Source organism: Melanotaenia boesemani, chromosome 21, assembly GCF_017639745.1.
Source record: "Melanotaenia boesemani isolate fMelBoe1 chromosome 21, fMelBoe1.pri, whole genome shotgun sequence".
Classification (NCBI taxonomy): Eukaryota; Metazoa; Chordata; class Actinopteri; order Atheriniformes; family Melanotaeniidae; genus Melanotaenia; species Melanotaenia boesemani.
Window position 1 is genome coordinate 8,693,205 of NC_055702.1, and position 18,283 is coordinate 8,711,487.

Sequence of the window (18,283 nt, forward strand, 5' to 3'; positions counted from 1 at the left end):
GCATTTGTGTAAGAATTTACAATTATAATTGTTAGACTATAACATATCCCATGGTTATTGTTTTTCTTGGTAGCATTCATGTTACATTAAGATTGTTGTGAAAAGTGTGAGCTAAATGTCACATGCCTAATCCTAAATTGGTATAATGTAAAAATAAAGTCAAAGTCAGCTTCATTGTCAGTTCTGCAGCATGTACAGGGCAAACAGAGAACTGAAACCACGGTTAAGGGAGGGAAGGTGAAAAGTACCATAACTGTTGAAAAAAAATTTCAAACCACAAATCTTTGTGATTAGCCTCTTTCACCATCATGTCTGACCACCTTATTTGCATTTATAGCCAACTGATCACCAGTCAAAGGATTATTCCTTAAAATCATACTCTCTTACTAGGATACGATGAGACACAGTTGAAGCTTTAAATGATGCATTAATAATAATAATAATGAATTAGATTTATATAGCACTTTTCAAGGCCCCCAAAGCACTTTACATTGTATCCATTATTCATTCACTCGTCATACATACTTGGTGGTGGTGAGCCACTTGTGTAGCCACAGCCTCCCTGGGACAGACTGATGGAAACGTGACAGCCAGTCTGCACCAATCTGATCATCACCAAACATTCATCCACATTCATACACCAGCAAGGCCGTCACTGGATGCAAGGAGGGGGAAGTGTCTTGCCTAAGGACACAACGACAGATGACTGGGGGAGCGGGAATCAACCAACAATTTTCCAATTATTGAACGACCCGCTCTGGCCACACAGCCTTAGACAGATATATGCAGACTTTATAATTTACCACATTTTTTTTTTTTTAAATACAGCATAAGCAGTCTGTAAAGCATCAGTCTCTATCTTATTTTGGCAAGTGTCCGAGCTTGTTGACTCATCTGCAAGAGTGAAAAAATGACCTATAGCAGAGAGCATTGAAGAGATATTGCAGAGGGGGCAAAGGGAATACAGAGAGAGAGAGAGAGAAAGGATAAAGGACAAAGTACAGACATGGGAGCTTGTAAGTGCAAGGCTGGGAGCTCAGTTTAGTGAGAAATGGATTGGTTTTGCAACTGAAGAGTGTTAAAAGAAGAATAGGCTGATCATTAGCCTGAACATCTTCAGAATATATATATATATTTAAACCTTTGTTGGTATGCCTTCAAAGTGCCTCTATGGGCAAATCACCATGAATCAGATTCTCTGGTGATAATTTCACCTAACTGGAGCAGATCTATCATTTACCAACATCGCCTTTAAACAGTATTGATCTTCACATCACCACTTCTCTACAAGTGGAGATTTGCACCTTTTCCCTCTAATACGCCAGCCTCCTATGGTCTCATGCTCTTGATGACATTTTCTGATAAATTACGATCATCAGGGTGGGAGCTCACAGTAAAACCAAAACCAGATTTTTCCATCCCCACGGGTGGTGGAACACCCATCCACCCAGGGGGGGCCCTAATCAGATGTAGGCCAATGGAGCGCAGAAGTGCTGCTGCTCGTCCCTGGCTTTTTAAAAGAGCTCCGCCACAGCTGTATGTTGAAGCTGCAGAGAAAACAGCAGAAACATAAACATGACCTCTAATGACGTTTTTTTTGTTTTTTTTTTCTCTCCTGTTGGTGACAAGCCAATTAGATCAGCTCGTCTTTGCCTCTGGGCTGATGCTGTGTACTTTCAGCTGTTATAAATTCACTCAGAGCCACTGTATTCCCTATGATAAACATATTTATTTGTAGATTACACTTGTAGATTTTCTACTCTTTACTACCAATTTTCCTGAATCTAACACTTTTTTCAAGCAAAACTGAAAACCCTTTAAACTGCACACAGTATGTTATAAAAATACTGTGCAGATGTCATATCAACTGTTAAATAGAGTGATTATATGTATTATGGAATGATTCAGAAAATTAAACGAAATTATGACAACAGACCAACAGAAAGTTACCCTACTCCACTGTTATCCTTGGACAGAGAAATTAAATCTCTCCACACATTGTTTATATTGTCCAACCCGATGAAGTCAGAACATGGCATTCAAAGCACCTCATGGGAGAGATTTTCAGGCAGGCATGTCCAATGAAGGTGGATCATATAACTCCAGTCTTCAGAGTTTTACACTGGCTTCTTTTTTGTCAAATAATTGACTTTAAAATCCTAATGTTAGTTTAGGAAGCACTAAATGGTTTAGGGCCTTAATACATTCAGAATCTTCTCTGTTGTGAGCCAATCAGATCGCTTGCCAATGTTAGTCCTTGACGGCCGCCGTCCTCCAGGTTGTAGATGTTTCCTTGTGCCAACACACTTGATTAAGATTAAACTGATTCCCTTAACAGTTTATTGTCAAGTTCTGCCAAAAACTTTCCCTGACCCATTAATTTCAGTTGGGTGTGTTGAAGCAGAAAACATCTAAAACCTGTAGGAAAGTGGCCCTTGAGGATGGGAGATGGACATCCCTATTTAAAAGACAATGCAAGCTCTGCAAGAACAGAGAAATTTGTTTGTTTTCTCAAAGTGCCAAGAACAAGAACAAGGTTCACTCTGGTCAGGACATTTCATACATTTTTAGGCGCCTAGCAGCGCTTTGTGTGTCCATCTCTTTACATGCCTTACACGATGCGTTACATAGATTTCCATTCTTCCTCACTGCCTTGGCCAGCTGTTCCTCAAAACTATCAATCAAGCCTTGTTGAACCTTTCACATTAGCGAGAAAGAGATAACGACAACTTTCCGCTTCTCAGTTTTCCGCATTAACCACCAACCCTTCAAACTTCTGATCAATCACACAATAGTTGTCAGAAATCGCATGGAAAAAATTTCCACCCAGATGATGCGTCACGCACAAGCTGTAAGAACTCATATACCAGTGCTACAAGGAAACAAAATTCTTTTCTCGCATCTCCGGGAGAGAGAACAAATTCCTCTGTTCTTGCAGGGTATGTAATGGCTTTTAGTGAAGCGTAAAACAGCTTTATTAATTACTACATATATAAGATGATCAAAAGTAACATCAAAGAATGTTAATGTTGCAACTTTTCACTTTGGATCTGACCAGACTGACTCAAAAAGTCTCTATTTGTTGTGTTTGCAGCTTGTTTCTGCTGCCACCAAGTGGCCAAAAATTATTGTCACCTGCTAAGATGATGCCTACAGGTTCAGGTGTACAGGAAATAATTCATTCATTTAGCTTCATATTAGCAAGGTGGTTAACTTTTAATGTACGTTTAATTTGGATGTATAGCTGTAATCATGCTGTTGCTCTGTGTGCCTGCAGGATGATGGTGTTTGGAGTGCTGATGCTGATCCTGAGCTGGGCTTCCCTGGGAGCTGACCTGGCTACTGCTGTGGTGAGCTGCTTAATTCCTCCTCAGTCTTTCCTCAGTATGAACTGCCAAAAATAATGTCATCTATCAACTTTTATCATACACGACAGTGATTTCACACTGTCTGCACTGTTAAAAATGTCTTTCAGTGTGTTGGGGTAAGAGAAATATCATTTTACTCACCTGTTAACTGTAGTACGGAAGAGTATTAGGGCCACTGAAGAAAAAAAAATAGAATTCTGACTTTTATTCTCAGAATTCTATGTTTTTTTTTTTCTTAATACTCTTCCGTACTGTAGCCACACATACACATGTTTAGAAAAGCTTTCTTGTTTTATGGCTTCAGTATAGAAAATCTACCAGAAACAAGTGTAAAGCAATAATATTCCTGCACTAAATTACAAAAACTCAAAACTTACAGTTGCATTAATTTTTGATTTTTGATTAAAAGCATGTATATATTAAACTGCATAGCAGCCAACTAGTGGCCTCTTCAGCCTCTTTATCCTCAATTTATGTTTAAATTTCTTTATGGAAAATGTCTGACAGCACAAAAGGTCTTTTACAGCCTTGCAGTGTCATATAAAATCCACCATCACACTACCCAATCTCAAACTCCTCTCATCATAGTTGTCTGTCTTTTGCCTAAAGTGCCTTTGATCTCAGTCTAGATTTAGCAGTTTGACAGCAAAGAAAAGAACAAAGGCACAAACTCACATTTTGTCACCACCGTTATACTGAAAAAACTGATTCAAAGACAGAATACTGTAAAACTAATTAAAGCTTCTGAAACATTGTAATGACAAGGTGAACAGTTCCATTGTGTCGGATTACAGTTTCATGGTCACACAGCTTAGAGACAAAAAAAGCCTCATGAGTGTTTGCGTGATGCTGAGTGGGAAAATTAATGTAAAATCTGAACATGTGAACCTGTGAAAGAATGAATGGCTCTTGATGTTTGACTTATCTGCCTCAGGCACGCGCATCATTTTTCTCACATTTGTTTTTCTTTTTTTGTGTGTGTGTGTGTTGCGTTTGATATGGAAGCCTGTTAGCATCTGTGAATTAAATTTGCTAATAATGGAAGATCCCGAAAACACTTTTTTTCTGCCTTTTTCATCAGTTAGATTAATATCTCCCTTACAAGTCTCCTCTCCTTGTGGTTGCTCGATCGATGGCTGAAATTCCTGGTGGATTCCTTTTCTTTGGAGCACAGTAAAGATGAACAGTGTGCAAAATATGGCACAATACAGAACTTCAAATATACCTGCTGTACTAGAACATGTGTTGTGTTCAGATGGGCGTATAGATGAAAGGATCGTGCTAAAGAAAAATCCGAAGGCGCTTCCTGCTTGAATTCTTAATCTTAAACTGAGAGTTTGGCCTTAGTGATAACCTGTAAGCATGATGGCATGTCCATTAGACTTGTCTTGTTTTTTTAAGTACACTCGGGATTAGCTGCCTATAGTTAGCTATAGAGTAAAAGCCAGTAAGGTTCCCATTTTCCAACTTTTTTGCATCATAAATATGACTTAGAAACTGCTTTAGCTGAATCATGCCCACTTTTTGTCCTCTTACAAAACCATAGCAATTACTTTGAACTGTTACGTAAACTGTCTGTAGCACTTTGCGGTGGTTGACCCTTGATGGATCGTACGGTTAAAAGTCCTCTAAACCTTTTTTTTCTCTGCCGGAGAGTAAACATCATAATGGCTGCAATTTAAAAACAAAGCAATTACATGAACAATTTTAACTGCCTCCCCAGGCAGCCCGAGTATATAGATTTTTTCTTTTTTTTCTGTGTGGTAGTGTATGTGTCCTGTAAATTAATGTGAGAGGCTCTGATTTATTGTGTGTGTTTGTGTAAATGTGAGAATTTATAGAGGAACAGCCGGGCAGAAGTGTGTGTAAACAGCCTCCGTAAAGGTTAAAGATGTTTCCTCTGTGAAGCTTGGTGACTTTATATGGTCTGCACAGCTCTCAGAGGCTAATTATAGCCATTATAGAGACATATACTTTTTGTTGTTGTTTTGTTTTGTTTTTTTCCCCCCCTCATTTCTGTATGAACTGTACATCCCTTATATGGAGAAATCCCATACATCTTTAAAGAAGGTGGGTAAGATTTACATTACATTACTTTGAGAGTTCAAAAAGGTAACTTAGACGTGTCATATATGTTTTAGTTTGCTTATAGGGAATTACTTGTACTGAGTAAACAAGCTGAATTATTATGAGATGGATATTCAGAAATATACCAAAATGCACTGGAAAAAATATATAAATATATAAAAAAAAAATTTCAAACCTTTATAGCTAATATTTGGGGTCTTAGTTACAATAAGAGGGAGTAGCCTAAATATTGAGCCATTGAGAAAAAACAAGCAACTTTTGCTTCAGTTTGAAGACTTATTCTCCTCACATCTCACCTACTGTATGATGATTCTTGCTTTCTGCTTTTGCCTTTCCTAAATTCACTGTCTCTTTAAAAAAAAAAAATTCTTGACATCAGTTCACTATGTAACATGTATGATGCTCCATTTCTCCAATTTCTGCCCTCAAACTGTTTATTCAGTTCAGTTTCAAGTCCAGGGGCTTGATTCCTGTAAAGATCAGGCAGTAATGTGTTAATAGTTTAGAAAATAGATGATGTAACAGTTTATGAAATTCCTCAAAAACCTTTGAAAGTTTTAAATGTGTAAAATATGTTTATTTATAAGTCAAGTTAACTTTATTTATAAGCACATTTAAAAACATGTGTCGACCAAAGTTCCGTACAACTTCTTTCCTTTCGGCTTTCCCTTTAGGGGTCGCCACAGCGAATCATCTGCTTCCATCTGACTATCCTCTGCATCGTCTTCTCTCACACCAACTACCTTCATGTCCTCCCTCACAACATCCATAAATTTCCTCTTTAGTCTTGCTCTAGACCTCCTGCCTGGCAATTCCAACATCAGTATCCTTCTACCGATATATCCACTATCCCTCCTCAGTACATGTCCAAACCATCTCATTCTGGTCTCTCTGGCTTTATCTCCAAACATCTACATGTGCTGTCCCTTTTTTTATCACACATCACACCTGACACTTTCCTCCACCCATTCCAACCTGCTTGTACTCGCTTCTCCACCTCTTTTCCACACTCTCCATTGCTCTGAACTGTCGATCATGTGTCCTTCCAGCTGGCTAATCATGTTCTACCTGGATGTTTTGTTCAGGTCAAGCCTGAAAACTTTTTCTGCTAGACTTTTTCTTTTTTTATTCTTCACCAGTAGTGCATCAACTAATATTAAGGCATCTTTACAAATCTCATGATTTCCCTTTACTACAACTCCAAAAATGTTCAAATAGACCTTGCGGTTGCAAAGATGCAGTCATTTCATTATGGGTTTGCAATTTTCAAGCAGTCGCTCGACAGGTTAATATATATATATATATATATATTATTCTGAAATGCAAATAAATAAATCATGTGTCTTAATCAAAAAAACATTTTATGTTTAATTTGATCGGAAAAAGAAAAAAATGGCAAAAATAATTAAGGTATTAAATTTGGTTTATGTGCTGACTTTTTATTTTTCTGTCATTTAATTTAAGCAGTTTTTAAGTTTATTTTCTATGATTCCAACTCTGGACCACAATTCTAATACAAGTGATCAGCTGTCTTTTTTGGCTTTGTTGTTTTTTGGACAGGTTGTGTTTTAGTGCAGAGATAATACCACAGAGTGAAGCTGTAACCATCAGAAAGCCCAAATATATCATATCTGAAAATCTTCCACTTCATAATTGTGCTGAACGTATAGAGTTGCAGTTAAGAGTGCAAATACTGTCTTTGAATTTTTGACAGAAAGGTTTGTTTCACTGACTGACAGATCATGTTGATGCACTGAATCTTTCAAACTGCATGTAAATATAGTCTAGGGTTAGATTATTGCCTGAAAACACAATGAAATAGATGCATAATTAATTATTTCCCTCACAGAACTTCTAATTATAGACTGGTTGTAGTCAAAACTCTGCATTTTCTGAGTATCTCCCCTCAGGATTTCTAACACACTTGCTTCTGAATCACAGAGCTCCCTGGTATCCCTCGTTAATAACGAACATACTCGGGTTTGCAGAGAAATCCAGCTTGCTTAATCTCATCTATGTGTTTGGGGGGCTCATTAGCGTAACCCCGAGAGAAGGTTAAGCTACACGCAGTGTGTTTGTCCTGAGCCCAGGGGACATTTAGCATTCAGACAGTCCAGCTCAGAAGAGGCCGCCGCTCACAGGTTTAGTTGTTTTTGCAGAGCCAAGTTTCTTGTTAGCAGACTGAAGTGCAATGAAAGAACTGAAACAGATTCCTATCTAAACTTGTTAAAGTGGATCATTGAAACGGCAAAGACAAAAAAATAATAATGTCAGGTTGATCAGGCTTTTCAGTAAATCCTGTCTCTACCTTAATCATTTTTATAAGTTTTTTTTTGTTTCTTTTTCACCTTTTTCGACCCATCTGTGTCATTTCAGGGCACGAGTGACTTCTGTGTGTCTCCTGACAAGTATGTCATGAGTCAGACGAAGGGAATCATCGGCTCTGGTAAGCCTCAGTGCGAATCAAACAAATCATTTTGCTTTAACAGATAGATTTTGCCAAAGCAAATAATAATGGCTGAAAATACCTTTGTGTTTTCAACAGATATTGTCCACTATTACATTTACTGCAACCAGACTCTCTCCAATCCCTTTCAGCAGGTAAGAAATGTGCTGCATTGCTGAGCAGAATATTGACTGATTTGACTGATTTGTAAGCATTTGGTGATTCAAAGGTCATAAGTTGAGCTTCATTTGGGTAGAAGCATTGCTAAGTGGTAGTACATCTTGTAGCTTTCTATTAGCAGGAACTTGCTTATAAAGTTCATATTAACTTTACTTTCTTAAAAAGTGCGAGAGTAAATAGGTGAGAGGTTGTTTTTGAAAAAGTACTGCAGTGTTGTTATAAGTCATTTAACCCTAACTGATGAAGCGAGGACCCAAATTCTTTGTCTGCATCAAGGCAAACAAAACAACTGAGGAAAGTGCTGAAACTACACAAACTAGTTTAAGACCTGTCCAATGTATTGCTAAAATGGTATCAAGAGTAGGGCTCGCAGTCATGTTTAATAGCAAAACTAAGTGCTTTTCCACTTACAAAATATAAAGAGAAGTCAGGTTTTTTGTGACACTTGTGCAGTTTAAAAAGGTCATGTGATGATTGAGTGATGGGTGCATCAGGGTATGAAGAGTGGTGGATGCATTTTGCTCTTAACCCCGGTACCTACTATAAAAGCCTGAGGAGGCAGCGTTATAATCCGGGGTTGCATAAGTTGGTCAGGTCTAAGTTTAAAAGTATTATGCACAGAAAAAATGGGTTCAGCTGACAGCCTGAATATGCTGAATGATCAGGTTTTTCCATGACTAGATATTATTTCTCTGTGATGGCATTGACATATTCCAAGATGACAATGCCAGGATTCATCAAGCTCAGAGAATGGAGGAGAGATTCTGCATCCAAACTGTAACCCTGTTGAGAATCTTTAGGATGTGCTGGAGAAAACTAAACACAGCCAAATCTTCCATGAATACAAGATTAAAAAAAAATTCTGGACAGAAATTTATATTTGAATTTCTCTGCATTAATGATTAAAACAGTAACCACATGTTTAAGTACATTAATTAACTAAACAGAAATGTTAGCCATTATAGTTATTTGTTAAATAGCATTTTAATATCTGACAGAATTTCTTACTATTTACTTAATAAACATACAACAGATAAAACAACTGTCCTGTAAACTATTTTGTATCAGCATTAAGTGATAACTCGCTGTGCTTAATGTAGAGTTCATTTCTCTGCCCCTCAGCCCTGTCTGTCTGAATTCTGTCCTATCTTCAAATCACGCCTTCTCAGCATCCATTCGATCTCACAGACGGACCTCTTTCTGTTGCTCCTGTAGTTCTTGTTTGCAGAAGCTTGCCTTAGTAAGCAGCCAAGACAAAGACTATGAATTTGCTGAATAGATGAAACAATTTGGTTCTATGCTTTCACTATGTAGGGAAGCAGTTGCAATTTTAGGTCACATCACTACTTCCCCGTTGGCATCAGTCAGCAGTTAAGCCAATTTCAGCAAGTTCTTGCCCAAAGAGCTCAGATCTTATTATCTGACTGCTAGACATGCCCTGTGTAGAATAGCTGAGCATCACCCAGCCTGGTAAACAAAGTCAGCACTCTTTTCTGCCACACAGATAGCCAACAAGTGCAAAGTTCATAAGCAAGTTGGCAGCTGATTAGTAAGCTTTTCCTCATTTTTTTAAATCTTCTTTTTCTTTTATCTGTCTACTTTTCTATCATGCACTCCGAGGCTGTAGCAGGGCACCATAGATGTAGTGCCCTGGCACCATACTCCTGTGCCAATCCCAAATCCTTTCACGTCTGTTTGTTTTCCTGAATTCCTCTTTATTTTTTATCTTCTTCTTACTGTCCTCCTCCACAAACTTTCTGTCCAATGTTTACCTTATTTGGTTAACAACAAGCTCGACTAAAATAAAAAGACCAAAATGATCAGGCCGTTAGACTGTGCAGCTGAGGGTCGTTGTTTGGACCACAGACAGCCATTATCTAGATAAAAGTAGGAGACAGTTACGTTTGTGGATAGTCTGGGTAATTAACCATATCCTCTTTCAATTTAATTTTCCCCCACAGGCCAGGGAGTTTCAAGGCTTCTGTGTTATGTTGGATGACTGTGAAGATGCAGTTTTAATTTAGAATTGTGGCACATTTATTGGTGAGAATATAAACCTACAAACCTACCACAGAGATGCAGCCATGTTGAGATGATTAAATATAAAAAAAAAAAAAAAAAAAAAAAAACAGAACAGTTAGTCTAACATATTGAATCTATTTACATTTAAGATTTTTAGATGTAGGCTATAACCTGCAGACTTTAAACTATACAAATGAATAGGGAAATAAATAAACTGGATAGAAACTGAGGAATTATAAATTTAGCCTGAGGTAATTAGCTTTAGCTTAGATTAGCAGTGACTTCACACACTTGCTTGACCAGAAGAAAATATACCAATTTTTTGTGACTACTTTCATTTGATTAAACACATCGGACAATATCAATCAAACATCTCTTTAAATAAGTTTTTTATTCCACATATTAGGGCAATAGGTGAAACATGGAGGCAAACTGCTTAAAGCTGAATAGCCTGGTTTATATGCTAAAAATTGACAAAGCTAATAGTGTTTGACTTTGTGAGAAATTAATGTGGTTAATCCTTCCTCAAACATTATTAAAGATTAAATGTGTTGTTACTAAGCTAACTCTGCCAGCCACCCACGACCCAGAACAATTAGCTTGATGTTTAAGCTAACTGTGATGCTCTTTTTTCTGCTATTTATCTATTTTGAAGGACTGTTGCATGTTATTTAGAAATACATTTATTATACAACCTGAGAATCTTACCTTTCTATCTGAAATGCAGACCCTGTCATTATAATTCTACCCTTAACTGAGATCAATGTCACACCTGCATGCTCTTCACTTTCAGTCAAATATACTGTATTTTATCCTTTGCAGCCTCTGACCATCTTTCAGAGGTCTCTGACCACCATGCAGATCCAGATCCAGGGTCTCCTGCATTTTGCTGTGCCTCTGTTTCCTACAGCGGAGGTATTGTGGATTCTATTTATTTATTTAGTTTATGTAAAGGAGTTGTATTCGAGGAAAGCTTTTACTTATGACTGCAGAAGTATTTTTCAGTGTCATCATTTCTCCACACAGAGAGATCTTCTAGGTATCCAGCATTTGCTCAACTCCTCAGAGGCCAGTTTGCACCAGCTAACCGCCCTACTGGACTGCAGGGGGCTGAACAAGGTTTGTTAATTGCAGCATAATTGGGAACACAGTAGCACAAACTAGGCCAGCTGGAGAGTTAGTGGCATCGCAGGATTTCAGCATGTTCTCAGAATGGATCTACAGCAAGAGCTGAAAAAGGAACAACAGAAAGAATTAAAAGTTTGAACTTTCATTAACTACTAGATTAAGTTTCCTTTAATGTCAAACAGTGTGATGCAGGACTGCAATGCGGTTTATATGAATAATGCTGAACGTCACTCTGAATGAGCAATACATGAATAAATATCTCTTCCTGGAGATGACACACACTAATGCTTGAAGTGCTTTTTCATCTTTGTTTCATTTTGTGTGCTGTGAACTCAAACATGGCAGTCAAAATGAAAGCAACAACGAAACTGTTTCTATTTTGTTGGTATTCATGTTCTCTTTTGACCTCTTTAGGACTACCTGGATGCAATGGTGGGGGTGTGCTATGATGGGGTGGAGGGAGTGCTATACCTCTGCCTCTTCTCCATCCTTGCAGCCTGTGCCTTCACTGTGATGCTGTGTGCCATTCCCAGGGCATGGAGACAAATTGCCTGCAGGTCAGTTTGTTCTCGGGCTTGTCATCCTGCCTAAGCGCCCTCATTTTAGCATGCAGTACTAATCTCTATGTGCACCACATACTCTACTGTCAGAGCCAACTCATGCATATGTGTGACTATTTTTATGTGTAACAGTCCAGTTGGTTAGCTACAAGCGCCATTTCTGTTGTGTGAGGGGAAGATATTTGGCCACAAAATGCCTTCTTAAAGTTAAAAAAAATGCAATTAAACTTGTGTAAGAATCTGAAAGGGCTGAAAAGAAAAATTTCTTGTTCAGAGCTGTACATACACAGAACAGTAACAAAAACATTCATGTGTACATTTTAAGCACCTTTAAGGTGCTATTCCTACTGTAACATAGAGACTTGATTTGTTTTTCCCTTGGTATTTAGGGAACGAGATTACGATGACATTGATGAAGAGGACCCATTCAACCCACGAGCAAGGAGGATAGGATCCCAGAACCCCAACCATACCAACATGCACAGTTTCTGCAGCTACAGCAGTAGCATGGGCAGCCAGAACAGCCTGCACCCTCCCGCTCCGACTGTCTCCAACGCCCCCATGTCTGAGTACATGTGAGTGAAAAACAGCAGGTTGATTTCTAAGTTTTACTTGCTGAAGAGACGAATTACTGCACCTTTCCAGCATCTGAGGTTTCATTCTTTTTTCCAGGAACCAGACTGCTCTTTTCGGGGGAAATCCACGGTATGAGAACGTGCCTCTGATAGGACGAGGCTCCCCACCCCCCTCGGTGCGTTGGGTCCCTGAGGCCAAGTCCTTCATATGATGTTTTATTTTCTTAGAGCTACACATTTTAGCCTCTACAGCACTGGGGAAAAAAAAAGAAAAAAGTGTATATATATATATATATATATATATATATATATATATACACACTACCGTTCAAAAGTTTGGGGTCACTTCCCTATTGAATCCCATGGCAAAGTGACCCCAAACTTTTGAACGGTAGTGTATATATATATATATCTATATATATATAGATATTTTTTTTTTTTTTTCTTTTAAGTATTTTATGAGGACAGCCTGTGACGTGCCTTTAGCTGTTGTCCTTAACTTACAGGAGGCTGCCTTATGGTGCCAGAGTAAAGAAAGGAAAAGAAATGCTGTTAATATTTAATGGGGACCGAACACTGTTTAACTTCCTTCAGGCCCACTCCCAGGAGAGTGTGACTTAGATCTTAACTCTTAAACTGGTGTCACTCCAGATTTGCTTCTTCTTCACTGCTGGGCCACTAAATAAATGTTTTTAATTACATTTTCATTGGGCAGAGACCTTTTAATAAAGTATTACAGTCAGGTGTACTTAGATACATGATTTAAATGCATGTTAGGCTGACATTTGTAGTGAATACATTTTTTTTTATTTTTGAGTGTAGAAATTTGAATTACTAAATTTACACAGGTATTGCAAAGTACTCCAATCACTATTCAGCTCATAGTTCCACCTGATCATGAAATATTAACTGCAATGTTCTCTGCCTTATTGTTAAGTTCCCAATTAACACCAGCAAGAAATGCATATTTAAATTTTCCCTCATGACTACAACTGTGCAGCATCATGCAGTCGTCTTCTGCTAACAGCTTCTTTTATATTTTTTTCTTTGTTTGTCATATCTGTGTGTGTGTCTGTTTGTATCTTTCATTTCTATATTCCGTCTTTTTTTAATCAACTTTTGGAGATATACTCTCAGCAGTATAGAAACCGAGTAAGTCTTTTCTGCTCTTCCTTAGGATTAACTCCCTTTATTTTCTTCTGTTGCACTCTACCTCTTTCCGTTACCTCACGTAACTTTGATTCCTGTGCAGTTTTTCCTGTTTGGCATGGCTTTCATTCCCCACAACCTGTTGTCCTCATTCCACAAAGTCTCTCTCATGTAGAAAGGGTTTTGTCTCCCCCTGGTGTTCACAGGGTGGTACTGCAGTTGTGTCCTCCACTATTCGTTTGCTCTCCTCTGTGCATGCATTTCTACTCCAGTCATTCAAATCTATCCCCTGCGCTGGGTCTAACTTCTCAGCAACCAGGCTCATGTTAAGTACAATAAAATATGTTTAACCCAGAAAGTGTTTGAGAAAAAAGGCTTTTTTTTTTAAAGGATTAAGAGTTTCATTTGTTTGAGTCGAAGTAGGTATGATTTTTAAGGAATATTCCACTGAAAATGTAACATGTGTTTACTTTAAACATGAAATATCCTACGCCGTAGTTAGCAGCGTAGATATTGTTTAAAGTCTCTTGATACTGGTTCATATACACAAAAACTGCTGTGCTACAAACCAGCCTCAGACAATTAAGAGGTGATAATTTAATCCTCATAAACTAGATTTTCAGTGGATTTCTCCTGTAAGCACCTATCCCCCTCCTTTCCCCCATTTAAAGTGATTATTCTGCTCATTGCCATCAGCTAAAAGAATGTGTGTAAATATTTTTGTATCTTTATGTTTGTCTTTCTTTTTACAGTACTCACCCACTATGAGGGCCACCTATCTGTCCATGACTGAAGAGCAGAGTAGACACTTTGGAAGCGACTTCCAAGCATAGACTTCTTTACTCACCCAAGGAGAGGAGCAGCATCACATAACGTCAGCAAGACAGGAGTGTGCAACTCTTAAGGAATCACAGAGGATAGTGTGCAACATCTGGTTAATCTGGTTAAATTCCTTAACCTGCTCTTAATAAACTGTTATTGTATTCACTTGATACCTCGCACAAACCTGTGAAACATGTTAAGAGATGTTTTGAAATTGTGACTGAAGACTTCTCTTTCTGACTCTTCAAAGCTTTGAGATGGAGGTGTGTATTACTTCTGACAACTTAAATTCAGGTCCCCAAAGAGTAAAATGTGACCACAGTGACTGATGTAAACATTGCCATATTGTTTTCTATGTACTATGACTCGAGGCTGATGTTAGTGAAGCACAAACCTGGCAATGGCTGAACACTGCAGGAGGTGATGATGAGGAATAACGTACCTACTTTTCCACACATGCAAACATGATGAAGCTTTACGTCTCTGAATCCTTATCAGACAAGACGACCTGGAGACCACGGCTTCTGTAAATAAGTTGTACAATAACAGACATTCTGATTTGAGTTTGCCTAAACTGTGTGCCATTATATGTTTTTTATCTAGTTTTATTTTTCTTTGCTGTTTGACATGAGATTTTTTCTTTGTTTTGTATTTTTAAAGGGTCATTAATTTATTTTGTCTGTACCTAATCTAACTATAGAGCTGTCATTTCTATCATGACTTGGGAAGCTGTTCTGCTCTTAATGCATCCAAACAGCACGTTTGTATTAACTAACAGTGACATTTTGTTTTTTCATAGGGATTAAAATACATGCAGTGTTGTTTATTAATACCTTTTGTTTAATTTCAGCATGTTACACTGTACAGGCACTAAGAGTGGTGCTTAATTTTGTGTGACCCCCAGACGTCAGGGTCTAATAGTGAAGTAATAAACCAACTTTGAGTACAACTTGATGAGTCTTTATTTTGTTGATTAATGAAGCTTAAAACATATCTGAATCTGATCCTGTTTAAGGGTGAAATTGATTGTGGTTTAGTTACTGCTTACGTTTTACTTCATGATCAGAATTATCAGGTACAATAAAGCCTTTTTGTCATTGTGTACCTTACAAAAGCATTATTTATTGCTATTTTACTTTAATCTTCTCACATTTATAATTGAAATTATTAAGAGTAGACTGCATTTTTTTTTTGCAGTTTTATGAAGTAAAAAGTTTAAAAACACATCAAATGAGAACTTTATGCTTCTTTCCCCTCATTTCACCTCATGATGCTTCAGATTATCTGGCGTCATTGTTTATCAAACTGTTTAAAATGTCCATTTACTGTAAAAATAAATCAGTCAGAGACGTGCAGGAAATCTCTTGATCTATAATGCCTTAATTTTGCTGCTAATATGTAGTTTATGTATCTTCACCTATGTTTGAATTATGATTTAATAATTGTTGAGCTGAAGATGATAAAATTACCTTTCACAATGAGTACTTTATTGTTTCAGATGTCATCGATATTTAAACATCATCCATTTCTCTCTACGTTCGCCTTGGATTCTCATTTTATGAGTTAAATGTTCCGTATCACGTATTTTCCGTTGAGTGTATCCATCCATCTTGTGTTGGGAAGTTCTGCCTTGCACCATTTCCTCAAAATTGCTTTTTTGCGGGTTACTAACAAGTTTTTCTACAAATATCAGTCCTCTCTTTGAACAGTGTTATCCTTCATATTTGCAAAGTACTATACAAGTCCTGAGGTTTATTCAAGGCATAACCCAGATTGTTTGTAATAGTTGAATGAACATTCTCCAGAAACTTGAGAATAAGACTAAAATACATGAAAATGGTCTCCATGGTTATATTATTAGTAGATGTTTATTAAAATATTAATTTAATGTGCAGTAATGGATCAATCTGAATTCTGTAATCAGTGTTTTCCCCAAGGATGCAATAGTCTGTGGTGCTCTCCAAATATGACCCTTTGTACTGTATTAAAGCCAGAGGTCTCTGGAACTTTTGAAAACATTTGCTTGATGAATACTACATGCAATCCATACCTAATTAGTTCAAATAATGCAATAGTTTTTTCAGCAAATCCTGTAAGTTTGAGATAAAATATGGTCCAGATGGCACAGGTCACCACACACATCCGCTGTTGATTAATATTCAAAAGTGGCCTTTTTGCACAATAAAATATGTGCAAGGAAGAAGTTGAGTAGAGTTGACTATTATGCAGGCTACAGCAGTGGTTATCTGATCTTTGAGCTAGACAGCTGGGATAGCATAGCATCCTTCCATCTGGAATCATTTTTTAATTTGAATGAAATTTAAATGTTTTTCCCTCAAATTTGTGGGCAACATGAATGTGAAATATAAGTCTAAAATGCTTATGTTTAACCAGCAGATGTCAGCACGGTGCTGTAAAAATACTGCTGTTCAGCCATACTAAAGCTGTTATTCAATGTTCGCACAGCACATTTTGGCAAAACGGTCTGACAAACATTGAGAGGAGACCTAATGTCTTTATGTCTCAGGTGCTCCGGGTAACGTCAATCTCTGACATTTCAAGTAGTGTTTGATCATCATTTTAAGCTTGCAGCTTTCACTACCAGGTAAATCGAAACATTTAGAAAAATCAGTTTACACTTCTGTCGGTCACAGTTAATTGAATTTAGATGTGTAAAATGTTTTGTGGGTTATAAAGATCAAACCTAAAAAAAATGACGGTAAGATTAGCTCAGATAGAAAGAAAGTGGCAAAAACTGTGATTCCTTTATAGATTCCACGTTGTTGTGAAACGGTTAAATTGAGATATGCGTTTTTGGAGACAAAATATTGGAAAAGTTAACTTAAAAAATTATTTAAAGCAAAAGGTTGGACTAAGTCTTTTATTTTATCATCGGAAGTGAGCTAATACTGTTTACAGTAGCTGTTTGACAGCCTGCTGCTGGAGCTGCGGAATCTCCAGGGACAACACGCACGTACACAAAGACACGCGAACACGCACAAACACAAACAGACCCGCACCAGCCAGCCGGACTGCGGACAGGAACGAGGACAGACAGGGACGTAAACGTTGCAGTTGCGGGCGCCGCTGACGTTACCTGCCTCACTCTTCAGCTTTTCGTGAGGAGGCAGATGAATTTTTATTGTTTCCAAGCTGCTCCGTGGAAACCCAAAGAGGAGGAGGAGGAGGAGGGGAGCGTCGACCCACTTTGACGAGGGGAAGAGAGAGTGGTAGACAAGTATAAGACAGCTAGTTAAGTAAAAAGACGAGTAGAGGTTAGCTGGGTAATATAAAGAGGGAAGTGAGGGGCCATTATTAGGCAGCAGCCGCTTGTTCGTGGAGTGTGACCTGTGGGCTGCAGGTGGGTTTGGGGAGGTAGCATGCAGGTACCGACAGGACGGAGCAGGATGGTCCAGCTTGCCGTCTGCTATTGATGTTCATTACCCCTCACCTAGACAGAAAGCGAACATGAAGGACTCGGGGGAATCAAAAGACCACCAGCTAACTGTAAGTTTGAACTACAACGAGTCCTTTTAATATTGTTTTTATGTCTCTGAAAAAGTCTTCTTGTCGCAGTTAGTTATGCATTTACATCAAACTAATTGTTAGTGTACAAAGAAAGAAAATATATAACTATTTATTAAAATAACAGACAGAAATCTACTTATAAACAGAGTGGTGCACAACCTGATATTCCTATCATTTTATGATGCCTGCACATATGTGCTGTTTTTGTAAAGATTTTGTGGCATATTCAAATTTAACTTAACTATTTTCAATGAAATGTGCTGTACTGGATCACATTATGCTGACAGGTCATAATGTTAGGAGCTGATCTAAATGTATAATGAAACCCAGAACAGCACTGACCTGTGTGACCTCGAAGCTGAAACATATGACTTAAACAAATGCACTGACAGCTAAAAATAAGATGTGTAGTTTTCA

General features: G+C 37.9%; 2 protein-coding genes across 3 annotated transcripts in view; both read left to right on the plus strand.

The window, feature by feature from the left end:
• ttyh2 (tweety family member 2) overlaps positions 1–15,287 on the plus strand; it is a 70,267-nt gene extending 54,980 nt beyond the window's left edge. Inside the window, exons 6-15 of one of the 2 annotated variants that reach the window (XM_041973278.1) lie at positions 3,278–3,350; positions 7,833–7,902; positions 8,002–8,057; positions 10,927–11,019; positions 11,131–11,223; positions 11,647–11,789; positions 12,182–12,367; positions 12,465–12,543; positions 13,493–13,519; positions 14,269–15,287. In XM_041973278.1, the coding sequence (XP_041829212.1) occupies positions 3,278–3,350; positions 7,833–7,902; positions 8,002–8,057; positions 10,927–11,019; positions 11,131–11,223; positions 11,647–11,789; positions 12,182–12,367; positions 12,465–12,543; positions 13,493–13,519; positions 14,269–14,349 (901 nt within the window). In that variant the 3' untranslated portion in view covers positions 14,350–15,287. The remainder of the gene's footprint in view (positions 1–3,277; positions 3,351–7,832; positions 7,903–8,001; positions 8,058–10,926; positions 11,020–11,130; positions 11,224–11,646; positions 11,790–12,181; positions 12,368–12,464; positions 12,544–13,492; positions 13,520–14,268) is intronic. The other variant, XM_041973279.1, reaches the window with a different exon arrangement.
• A 1,981-nt stretch (positions 15,288–17,268) lies between these two features.
• kif19 (kinesin family member 19) overlaps positions 17,269–18,283 on the plus strand; it is a 31,608-nt gene continuing 30,593 nt past the window's right edge. The window contains exon 1 of the mRNA XM_041974972.1: positions 17,269–17,845. Coding sequence (XP_041830906.1) covers positions 17,807–17,845 — 39 coding nt within the window. The 5' untranslated portion in view covers positions 17,269–17,806. The remainder of the gene's footprint in view (positions 17,846–18,283) is intronic.